Source organism: Chanodichthys erythropterus, chromosome 14 (genome assembly GCF_024489055.1).
Source record: "Chanodichthys erythropterus isolate Z2021 chromosome 14, ASM2448905v1, whole genome shotgun sequence".
In the NCBI taxonomy this organism is placed as follows: Eukaryota; Metazoa; Chordata; class Actinopteri; order Cypriniformes; family Xenocyprididae; genus Chanodichthys; species Chanodichthys erythropterus.
This window is the reverse complement of record NC_090234.1, coordinates 8,794,815-8,807,674: the sequence shown is the minus strand read 5'-3', so window position 1 is coordinate 8,807,674 and position 12,860 is coordinate 8,794,815. Positions and strand designations below refer to the sequence as shown.

At 42.2% G+C, this 12,860-nt stretch overlaps 1 protein-coding gene across 8 annotated transcripts in view; it reads left to right on the top strand.

Annotated features, from left to right (window-relative positions):
• myo3b (myosin IIIB) overlaps window positions 1-12,860 on the top strand; it is a 173,660-nt gene that overhangs the window by 91,495 nt on the left and 69,305 nt on the right. For all 8 annotated transcript variants that reach the window (XR_010897124.1, XM_067409691.1, XM_067409687.1 and 5 more), the window contains 2 exons: window positions 2,925-3,004; window positions 11,706-11,783. Coding sequence is in view for 7 of the 8 variants with exons in the window: in XM_067409691.1 (XP_067265792.1) it covers window positions 2,925-3,004; window positions 11,706-11,783 (158 nt within the window). In the remaining variant the exon portion in view is untranslated. The remainder of the gene's footprint in view (window positions 1-2,924; window positions 3,005-11,705; window positions 11,784-12,860) is intronic.

The window sequence follows — 12,860 nt, the reverse complement described above, 5'->3', positions numbered from 1 at the left end:
AAACCATTAGAAAAGTAAAATCTGAATATTATAAAAAACAATTTTCTAACTGTTCTTCTAACTCAAGTACTTTTTGGAATGCAGTAAGGGAACTAGAAAATAAACTTCTGTTACCACAGGGTCCTGTATCATTAAAGATTGAAGATATAGTTGTTACAGATAACGCAAAAATAACAGATCTTTTAAATAAGCATTTTATTAGAGTAAGTAATTTGTTTGAGAATCAAGCTTCTAAACAGTATAATAAAAAACAGAGACATACAAAAATTGTTCATCTTCATCACCTTTTAGTTTTTCTTTAACCGATTAATAAGTCACATGTTTGGTATGAGTTAAGTAAACTTTACCCTATAAAATCAGCTTTAGATCCCTTCTTCTTTAAAGTAAGTGCATCAATTATATCTGAACCTTTAACATATATTTTTAATTTGTCTATAAATACAGCAGAAATACATAAAATCTGGAAAAAAAACAGCCATTGTATCTCCAGTTTATAAGGGTGGTGATAAAGCAGATCCTAATTCATATCGTCCAATCTCAGTCCTACCATGTGTCACAAAAGTAATGGAGAAACTCATGAATAAGCAATTGATAGGGTTTCTAAATAGATGTAATATACTATCTGATGTCCAATCTGGCTTTCGTTCATCATTTAGTTGCACTACAGCAGTTGTAAAAGTTATGAATGATATCTATAATGCACTAGAAACACAACAATTCTGCACAGCTATTTTTATTGATCTTGCTAAAGCGTTTGACACAGTCGACCATTCTGTACTGTTATCTAGGTTAAGTAGTATTGGTGTGTCAAATCCAACTTTATCTTGGTTCTCTAACTATTTATCTAATAGATCCCAATATGTAAAGATCGATCAGCAATTATCTGAACCATTAACTATTAACACGGGTGTCCCACAAGGCTCTGTGTTAGCGTCAACTCTGTTTTCAATCTATATTAACAATATCTCTTAGGTGATCTGTAGTCAGAAAGGTACAGGTACATGACTGTTTTAATAAAATTCAAGAAGCTTTTAATGATTTAAAATTGGCTCTAAATAGTACAAAAACGAAAGTAATGTGGTTCGGGAAAAATCAACAAGGTAATAAAGATATTACATCCTTAGAAGGGGCAAAAATTGAAGTAGTTCCTTCATATAAATATCTTGGATTTTGGCTCGATAGTTCTTTGACTTTCACTTATCATATAACTCAACTTCAGAAGAAAGTTAAATCAAGACTTAGTTTTCTATATCGAAACAGATCTGTATTTACTATATCAGCCAAGAAATACCTTGTTGAATCCAATGTTCTACCCTTGTTTGATTACGGTGATGTGATATATAGAAATGCATGTAAAGGTGTTCTGGAACAATTAGATGTGTTGTATCATGCAGCAATTAGATTGTGCACTAATGCACCCTATAGAACACATTATTGTGAATTATATTCTTCTCTGAACTGGACATCATTGCATATAAGAGAGGAAATACACTGGCATATCTTCATTTATAAAGCTTTACTAGTGTTTCTACCAAACTATCTTCAAAAATTGCTGCAATTACAAACTAATACATATGCAACTAGATCATCTAATTATATCTCTTTGACTATCCCTAGAAAGAAAACTACTTATGGTCATTCTGCTTTTAAATTTACTGCCCCAAATGATTGGAATGTGTTACAGAAGTTATTGAAATTAGAGACATATATTTCAGTATGTGCATTTAAAAAAATATTAATGACTGCTTTTATTACAACCTGTAAATGCTTTAAATGATTTTTTTTGTGTGTGTGTATGTATATCGTAATATATGGCTGTATGTCTTTCATGAGACTTTTGTTTTCCTGCCAGGCTTTTATTGAAAATAAGAACATGTTCTTAATAAATTTCCTGGTAAAATAAAGAAAAAAAAAGAAAAAAAAGAAGTACACTACAAGTGCACATTCAGTACAATTGAGTGCACTTCAAAAAAAAAAAAGAAAAGAAAAGATGAATAAGATTATGAAAACAATAAGAGTTTGATAACTGGCTAGCTGTGGTATTCTTTACAGACACTGTAAATGACGCCCTGTTTCCACCTGGTATTAAGATGTGTTTTGGTCAATTGGATCACAAGTGGACGATGTTAAATACAGGTGTAAATGGAGTCCAAAGCGTTTTGAGCTTGTCCACTTCTGACCACTTCCATAGGTAGTCGAAACTGGATTGCTTTTGTAGTGTAAATGCTCATGTGGTCAAATGCGTTTGAAAAGCCACTAAAGACGCCACCTCTCTGTATTCTGACCTAACGCGTAAACATTATGGGAAGCGTGTTAGCCAGATGGGATTTAAACTTTGTCAGCTGAAGAGCCAGGTTTGGTTTGAAGATGAAAAATGTACCAAGCACAATGTTCTCTAACCATTTGTGATTTCTAACACACACTTACAGCATTCGGCGTGGCTGTCAGAGCAGAAATGAAAGCTGATGCTTTCCGTATGTTTTTCCGTGATCTCTGGGCACATTCATATGTAAATTGTGTGAGCTTATTTTGTCAATTAGATCGAAAGATCTGAAAAAAATATATATATATTTACCATCCCATAGACCCTCCCCTCAAAGAAATAAAAAAAAGAGACGGATTAAAACACCAGGTGTAAATGGGTATGTGATCCCATCGACCAAAATGCATCTTAATACCAGGTGTAAACAGGGCCTGAATGTCCATAAGTGTAGAGTAATCTGACATTTAGGGTCTTTATCAAGATCATAGTCTTTGTAATTCTAGTCCAGTCCTTTCTTTGGGTTGATCTCCTCCAGGGTTCAAACATGCATTCTTTGGGTTGCAAGCCTAGAGCACTACACTGTCATATTGTTTTATTCATTCATGCTTCAGAGAGGGAGGATTGACGTGTCACTGATGTGTGTTTCTTCTTTGCTGAGCAGGTAACTTGGCCACATCCAGGGCAAGAGTGACAGCAGCATCCAGATCTCTGCCTCCACAGCTGAACAGCGGAAGAAATAAGGTCTGTGCTGCTCAGTGACTATCACATTGCCTTCATTGCGTTCAGATGTATCCTTTTCAATTTTATATAGTTTATCCAATCAGATAAAAAGGATTCACATAACACATATTTTAGTTCCTTTTCTGATTTTTGGACCATTTTATCTTTTATATAAAGTTGCTGGTTTGTTGTAAACTCAAAGCTTAGTCATGACATTAGACTTTTATAACATTTTTTTTGTGTTATTGAAGATGCAAAGTGTTATTTTATGGTCCACTACAGTACCAGTTACTTCATCAGGCACATGATAAATTCTTTTGCATCCACTACAAAATCTGAATGAATACATTACAACTGATGAGGCCTGTAATGTAATTCTTGTGCCAGTGCATTTGCTCCAGAACTCTTGTATGTTTTCACTGAAAAATAGCCCTGTTCTTCACTGTACTTTTGATCTATTATCTGTCTGTCTGAACTATCCTCTCTCCTCCCAGTCTCCTAAATACCTGCTAAAGGTAAGAATTTCTTCATATTCATCTTCATATTTTCTGATGTAATTTCCACTACTTTATTTTCATAACTCTTTGAGCCAATTGACAAAAATCTATCTAAACTATCTGTATCTGAAAACTTTAATCCTAAGACTATGAATTAATGCTTTGAGAAGCAGCTCTAATGGGGCCTATGCGTCCTATCCTTTTTAAGTACACTTATAATGTTAATGAAGGTTTTTCTATCATGGCTCTACCATTAGAGAAAAAGTAACAGCATTGAATTTCGTTCAGTGTTGTGCTACAGTAAATCACTTTTTGCAGATATCATAGAAATGAATGAGAAGTGCCATAAACTAAACCTGTCTGTGACTTCTCTTATAAAACAGCATTTATTTGGTTTATACTCTAAAATTAGTTATAGGATCCAAAAATAATGTTTAAGCACAAACATGTTGAAGATTATCTGACTAGGCTGTTGATTCATTAAAGGTGCTATAGAGGATGTTTTGTTTTATACATTTTTGCAATATTACTTGAAACTGTCTTTACTAACTGATAAAAGGCTATTTATTAGGTGCACTGAAAGTAATATTATTAATATACATCATCTGTGCACGAGGTAGGGCCTTAAAAACATCAGCCAATCATTTGTGTGATCATCGCGTAAACGATTGGCCCTCTGGCTTGTCAATCACTGCCATGATGTTCCTTGTGAGAGACGAGCGCGCTTCAGTAACTTTCCACACTCCACAGGCGTCTCATTCAATGTTTTTGTCAGGAGTAACAGCTGCAGATTATGAGTTACCTGCGGTGAGTCCGTCATAATGAATCCACTAACACGACACAGTGAATGCCGGTGGTAAACAAACACTCGTGCACAAGTTTTGGGAGGCGTTCCCTCAAAATGAGCTGTGAAGGAGGAGGGTTGTTCTTATGCATGTGCTCATTTCAAAAACTCAGTAACAGTCTTTGGATTCCCAGTCGTCGAAAACATCCTCTGTAGCACCTTTAAATAAGCCGTTTTTCCACAAAAGCAGTTTATTCAACGTAGTGAATTGACATTCATTAAAGCAAGGCCTCTGGTCTCCTTCTCTGTGTACCACAGTTTAATGCTATTTTTTGCTAACCTTGGAGACTTGAAGTGGCTTTGGCCTAAAATGATTCTGCAGCGGTCAGGTGCTGCAGTGGTCATGTGGTACAAGTAGGAGCTCTCAAAAAATTTCCATCTTAAAAGCTATAGTTATAAGCTCTATGAGGATGTGAACGCTTTTTACAAGTTGAAAGCTCATAATTATGTTACAACAGTTGTTGTTGTAACTATGGTAATTACAAATTGCTTTGATATACAGAGTAATGAACTAAACTAGAAATAGGTGTGATTAATAATCAATGATAAACCAATACAACACAGGAAGTGGTAATGGAGACTAAAAAAGACTATATCAGAATAAGAGTCCGGATAAAACAAACATGCAAGAAATGTGACAAGTAAATAGTACACATAAAAATTTTAAAAGTGCAAAGAAAGTCCATTTTTGCCATTATAAAAGCACTTTAAAATAGCTCCAGGTAAAGTTAAACCACGTGCCCAGCGTTTTAGTCAGCTGAAAACGCAAGGCGATCTGCATAAAACGCCTATCTGTGAGTGCCTTTGTGAGCGCTTCGACTGAAATAGTCAGCACAATGTCGAGTACTTGCTATGTATGTTCGGAGACCAGCAATATTAATTTCTCATCCATTTTGTTCTGTTCTCTGCTTGTTGATGTCGTTGTACAGCGAGAATGTTGTGACAGTTGGTGGGTGTTTTATTTGTCCAGCCCCACCTCCACTCTGATTGGATGGCTGGCTAAAAAGTGACAGTGATGAGTGCAGCATTTTACTCAAAGTTGAACATTCTTCAACTCAAGGCACCCGGTAAAAACGCGGTAATTAATAATTGAGTAATTATCTGAGTGTGGTTATTTGATCTAATCGCAATTATTTTAGACCGCAACAATTGTGCAGATTAAATTTCAATCACATTTTATCCAAGTAAGGAAAATTTAGGCAATCAAATTGTAACGAAGTCGGGACTCAGGTAGGGATCCAAATGCAAAGCTTTATTTACAGTGAGCGTTGTCATACAGGCAGGGTCAAACGGGAGCAAACGGGAACAACAAGGAACAGGCAGAATCGTAGTCAAGGTGCAGGCGATGGTCAGGACAGGCAGCAACGGGTCAACAAACAGGAAACAGGCAGGAACGGTAACACAGGACAGGCAGACAGGAAGTAACGCTTGGAAATGCAACACTTGGGAAAACAAAACCTAGCAGTGAGGTGATGTGTGTAAGAGTCTTTAATAGTCCTGGTAATGAGCTGCAGCTGGGTGTGATGATTAGTGATTAGTGTTAAGTGTGTGCAGGTGAGTGGCAGAGAGGATGATGGGAGATGTAGTCCGGAACTTGACAGGATTCATGACAGAATGTCCCCCTCCCGGAAGGTGCGTCCTCGCGCCGTAGATGGCACAACTGGGGAGGGGGGGTGGGTGCCCTGGAGACCTACAGGCAGGAGATACTGGATGTGCAGGCGGGTACGGAGGTCTCCAGGGCAGGTCCAGGAACTCAGGCAGCCATAGTGGGCCGGCGGCCTCGGCGGGTCAGGTGCCACGGGCGGCCACGGCGGGTCAGGTGCCACGGGCGGCCACGGCGGGTCAGGTGCCACGGGCGGCCACGGCGGGTCAGGTGCCACGGGCGGCCACGGCGGGTCAGGTGCCACGGGCGGCCACGGCGGGTCAGGTGCCACGGGCGGCCACGGCGGGTCAGGTGCCACGGGCGGCCACGGCGGGTCAGGTGCCACGGGCGGCCACGGCGGGTCAGATGGCCTGGGCAGCCACGGCAGGTCGGGTGGCTTGGGCAGCCACGGCAGGTCAGGCGGCTTGGGCAGCCACGGCAGGTCGGGTGGCTTGGGCAGCCACGGCAGGTCGGGTGGCTTGGGCAGCCACGGCAGGTCGGGTGGCTTGGGCAGCCACGGCAGGTCGGGTGGCTTGGGCAGCCACGGCAGGTCGGGTGGCTTGGGCAGCCACGGCAGGTCAGGCGGCTTGGGCAGCCACGGCAGGTCGGGTGGCTTGGGCAGCCACGGCAGGTCAGGCGGCTTGGGCAGCCACAGCAGGTCGGGTGGCTTGGGCAGCCACGGCAGGTCGGGTGGCTTGGGCAGCCACGGCAGGTCGGGTGGCTTGGGCAGCCACGGCAGGTCGGGTGGCTTGGGCAGCCACGGCAGGTTAGGCGGCTTGGGCAGCCGCAACAATGAGTCCATAAATGGCCCTAGTAGTTCAAAGTCTGAAAACGGCAGTGTCCAGGCAAGGTCCCCACCCACAAGCTCCCCATCCTCAGGTATACTGCCCCCCCCCCAAAAGTTCTTGGGGATTTCAGCGGGGTCCGTAACGGGCTCGTGGGCAAGGAGTTCGGGTGGCACCGGCAGCAGGGCAGACGTATTAGGGAGAGCGGGCAGCTCGGTGACGACCTCCGTGTCTGTATCAGGGAGAGCGGGCAGCTCTGGGACGGCAGCGGGCTCGTACTGCTCTGGGACGGCAGCGAGCTCGGGCTGGCATACAGTTTCAAAGTCAATTGCGCTCGAGTGCATCCTCCACGCACGTAGGACAGCCAGAACATAAAAAGTGAAAACAGCCCTCTTGGCCATGGCAGGACTAACAAGGAGAGTGGGCTCTGGAGCGGACTCACTGGCTGCAGCCAACTCAACGGCTGGAACGACCCCTACGTCCACAGACACCGAAGGGGCGGCCATCTTGCCCGTGGGCACTGGCAAAGCAGCCATTTTGTCCATCGCGTCCAGGGCGCTTGAGTGCGTTGCAACAGGCGAGCTTGAGAGCGTTGCAACCGGCGAGCTTGAGAGCGTAGCAACCGGCGAGCTTGAGAGCGTAGCAACCGGCGAGCTTGAGAGCGTAGCAACCGGCGAGCTTGAGAGCGTAGCAACCGGCGAGCTTGAGAGCGTAGCAACCGGCGAGCTTGAGAGCGTAGCAACCGGCGAGCTTGAGAGCGTAGCAACCGGCAGGCTTGAGAGCGAAGCGGCAGACTGGCTTGAGAGCGAAGCGGCAGACTGGCTTGAGAGCGAAGCGGCAGACTGGCTTGAGAACGAAGCGGCAGACTGGCTTGAGAACGAAGCGGCAGACTGGCTTGAGAGCGAAGCGGCCGGCTGGCTTGAGAGCGAAGCGGCCGGCTGGCTTGAGAGCGAAGCGGCCGGCGGGATTGAGAATGAGACGGCTGGTGTATGCTTGGGAATACCAGCCGCCCGTGCTGAAATCAGCGGTGGGTCAACCACACTGGAACGTAATCCTTGCCGTTCTCTGACTGATCTAGAGACGTGACGTGGCTCTGGGCGATCAGTGGCGACGTGACATTGCTCTGGGCGATCAGCGAAGGCGTGACGTTGCTCTGGGCGATCAGTGAAGGCGTGACGTTGCTCTGGGCGATCTGCGAAGGCATGACGGTGCTCTGGGCGATCAGCGGCGACGTGACATTGCTCTGGGCGATCAACGAAGGCGTGACGTGGCTCTGGGCGATCTGCGAAGGCATGACGGTGCTCTGGGCGATCAGCGGCGACGTGACATTGCTCTGGGCGATCAACGAAGGCGTGACGTTGCTCTAGGTGATCAGCGAAGACGTGACTTGACTCTGGGCGATCAGCGGGGGTATGAACTGGCGTTGTTGTTGTTGTAGACGCCATCTTGTGAATGTCCTCTTTAGCGGCAGCCATTATGTGATGCAACGTGGTGTCGTGTTCCTCCGCGACACCCACGGTAAAACTAGAGCCACTCAGCTGCAATGCGAGGACAATATATTGCTCCAACGACCCCTCAGGCTGATGCAATGGCATGACGGAACTGAGCAGGTCAGATAGTCCACCGCGGAAGAATATCATCAGGCACACCTCATTAAAACAAGTTAACGGTGCCAGTTCTATAAAGTCCATGACATACTCCTCAATGGTTCTCTCTCCCTGACGGAGACACATTAATTGAGCAGACGGATTCATGATAGCTGAGACTGGAACACTCACCAAGCTGCTGGATCTGAGGATGGCTAGGTCTTCTGTAACGAAGTCGGGACTCAGGTAGGGATCCAAATGCAAAGCTTTATTTACAGTGAGCGTTGTCATACAGGCAGGGTCAAACGGGAGCAAACGGGAACAACAAGGAACAGGCAGAATCGTAGTCAAGGTGCAGGCGATGGTCAGGACAGGCAGCAACGGGTCAACAAACAGGAAACAGGCAGGAACGGTAACACAGGACAGGCAGACAGGAAGTAACGCTTGGAAATGCAACACTTGGGAAAACAAGACCTAGCAGTGAGGTGATGTGTATAAGAGTCTTTAATAGTCCTGGTAATGAGCTGCAGCTGGGTGTGATGATTAGTGATTAGTGTTAAGTGTGTGCAGGTGAGTGGCAGAGAGGATGATGGGAGATGTAGTCCGGAACTTGACAGGATTCATGACACAAATTATGTTATAAATATTATTATTTTCACAGTAAATTTTATCATATGGCTTATTTTATTATGATTTTTATTATTATATTATAAATGATTTCAAGAAGAAAAAAAATGTATTAGGCTTGCACTGTAAATGACATACAAAACAGAATTAAATTGTTAATTGCAATTATTTGTATGAAAGTTAATCATCGGCACAAAATTCATATTTGTGACAGGCCTAGGTGAAGTTTGCATTTCTTTAGCTTCATAAAGCTGGTTTTGGGAAGTCTGCTTCACACTGCAGTAATGTGTCCAAACTACAGTTCTGAGTTACTGTTCTCATGAAAGAACCTCCTGGATAATTATTTCTCCCTTTTCCTGTGTTCTGTTGGTAAGATTAAAACAGTCCTGCAGACTACCTGCTGTATCAGAGAAATATAATTAGACATCGCTGCACAGAACCCAATTAATTGGTTCCAGTTAATATTGCAGATACTTTTAAACTGCTTCAGTCACAGATGAGACACTTTACAAAGCCCTGTGTGTAAGCAGAAGTGGGACAGATGTCTTATTAAAACACTGGGTTAGTTCGATTGTCTCTCAGTCAAGGTTCATGTCCAACCCTTCAGTTTCTCAGCCGTTTTTCATAAAGATCACACACACCTACCTCCATGCACTCAGATGAAATAGAATATTAAGATACACTTTGCTGGTATAGACCTGCTTTAAATTATGCATTACCTTGATAAATTCATGAGGTCTGTTATAGAGATGGCTGTTATACACATCATATCTTGTCCTTGTTAGGAGCAGTTGGAAACGTGAAGTTCCTTTTGAAAGCAAACCAATCGTGTTCAGGGATCTTTGCCTGGATCATGATGTTTTAAAGTGCTTGTTTTGTGTCTTTACATATATATATTAATTGATCATTGTCCCTATAAATAGTAGTCTCATGTAAATGTGTTGTTTAGAAATGACACAAACACACACACACACACACACACACACACACACACACACACTCTCTCTCTCTCTCTCTCTCTCTCTTCTCTGTCTTACAAACACACTTATATTTTTGTGAAAATATAACTTCATTTTACTAGCATGATAATTCTGTAACACTTTACAACGAGGTCACATTCGTTAACAATACTAATACTTGCATTAGCTAACATGTACTAACAATGAACATATTTTTTTAACAGCATTTATTATAGAGGGGTATGCACATGACGTCATAGTTAGCCGGAGTGACTGTGGTTACGTACACTGAGTGGCAAAAAGACTGAGTGGCAGCATTGGTTTTCAGCTTGAATGCTGCAAAAAACACACAAAACACATCTAAAATGGGAAAGAGCTCTGCAATTGACTATACAAAAAGGTATATTTTTACAGACTGACGAAATTTACAGAAAAGAGAAGCTAATGGATTCCTACAGTTTACAGAAACAACTGGACTCCAGGCAGAGAAATGTGGATTTGCAGTTACCATTTTGTCAATATGTTGAATTTGAGGTAAAATCATACCCCAAAATCATGTTTTGTTATATATTATATTGACAACTCATCAGTTAAATATTTACCATCTTATATTCTGCGTAATTGGATGTTTTTAAATAAACACTGACAAACGCTATATATGTTTTAGGGCTGGACAATATGACAATATATATAACAATAATATAAATCATCACTGGAATTTAGACCTACTATTGTATTTATATTAAGCATTCACAGACAAATGTGCTTTATGTATTTCCTCGGCATTGAATTCAGGCACATATAAATGTCAGGAAACATGATTCCTGGCTGCATGTCAATATCCATGGATTATTGGATCTTTGTTAAGTTGTAACAGGAACACTATCGAGCCCAACCTTTAGTGTAATCGTTTGTTTTACTCGTGTTTTCACAGTTTCCCCTATTAAATCCAGTCATGCAGCAGGCTCTTTTGCCACTCAGTCCAGCTGAAGCGGTGTGGGAAAGTGATGCCAATGCATACCCTCTATTCTTTGTTAATGTTAGTGTTTAATGTTTAGATCAACAAACACTGTTGAAGTATTGTTCATTGTTTGTTTGTGTTTACTAGTATAGTTTACTAATGTTAAATAAATGAAACTGTTAGATTTTGTCAGTTTCAGTTTGTGTTCCATGGACTTTTAGTTTGTATGTTATTGTTTCCTGTTTCATTTTGCTTTGTTCTAGTCACTAGTTTCCATAGTAACTGATTATGCTGTACACCTGTTTTTAGTTTAGTTGCTCATTATCTGTGTATTTATGCTGCCTTCATGTGATCTCAGAATTATCATAAATATGAGTTTCCTAGGTAAAAATTGCACATGAACACCCTCCCATTTCGAATGTGATGAGCTCGTAATCAAGTCTTCAGAAGTGGAAATTATCAAATTTCGATAGCACGTGACGGCAGCATAAACCCCTGAGTTTGGTTCAGTTCTATGTCCAGTATTTACTTTGTGGACATGCCAAAGCTGTAACGTGTGTCTACTCCTGGGACTCCTCTCATTTGGATTATCTTCTTTGTTTTTGTTTAGAAATAAAGTTATATGGCTGCTTTCAGATCCAGCTCTCCATCTCCTCTTCCTTTGCCTGACCACACTTTACAGAAACCTTATTGTAATTGTAAAGTGTTACCGATAATTCATCCTAGTGCTAAAGTGGATGTGACCAGTTCTGTGTACATGTATACTGGTGATGTGCACATGTAGGCTAAGCTACAGCAAGTGTGTTTTTGTGTGTGTTTAGGTGGACACCATGGAAATGATGCGTCACCCTGAGGAAACCACTAACATGAGGAGACAGACAGTGGCATCTTATTTCAGAGTGAGTCCTCTGCACGTCACATTGTCAGTTTTGGGTTTTATCGTTCTGTTTTAATATCTTATAAGTCACTACTGTGAGAAAGCAGAGTGCTTAGTAGGGATAGTTCACCCAAAAATGAAAATTTGATGTTTATCTGCTTACCCCCAGGGCATCCAAGATGTAGGTGACTTTGTTTCTTCAGTAGAACACAAATGATGATTTTTAACTCAAACCGTTGCCATCTGTCAGTCATATAATGCAATGTCAATGGTAACAAAATCTATGAGAGTAAAAAAAAACATGCACAGAAAAATCCAAATTAATCCCTGCAGCTTGTGACAACACATTGATGTCCTAAGACACAAAACGATCAGTTTGCACAAGAAACCGAACAGTATTTATATAATTGTTTACCTCTAATACACCACTATGTCCAACTGCCTTGAGTGCGTGCATGGCATCCAGTGCGTGAGGTGTGTACGAGCTCTGGCGTAGTTTACGCAAGCGCCGGAAGTGATCTCTCGTGCGTATACGTCACTCATTGTTTACACAGTGCACAAACATTGTTGGTACAACGGCTAATCAAAATGGTACTTACTTGCGCTTATCCGGATTATTCAAACTAACTTTAAACTAAAAGATTACGTTCTCTCATGCGAACTCATTCGGGAGTGGTGACTTTCCACGTATTCCCAACTTCTGAGCCTGCTCGCCTGAAATTATGGTTGATTGCTCTTTGGATATAAACACACCCATTAACGTACTAAAGTTGTTGAGGGTCTGCAGCGATCATTTTTCCCCTGATGATTTTACATACACAGGAGAGGATCACGTACGACTTAAACCATCAGCTGTGCCTATGGTTTTTCCACATCCAACTGAGGTATGAGAACAAGATCTTTGTATGTGTCCTTTTTATTTGTAAAGCTGCCCTTACGAAAAGTAACAAAATAACGTACACACCTCACACACCGGATGCCGTTCGTGCACTCAAGGCAGTTGGACATAGTGGTGTATTAGAGGTAAAAAATTATATAAATACTGTTCGGTTTCTCGCTCGTTTCGTGTCTTAGGACATCAATGTGTTGTCACAAGTCG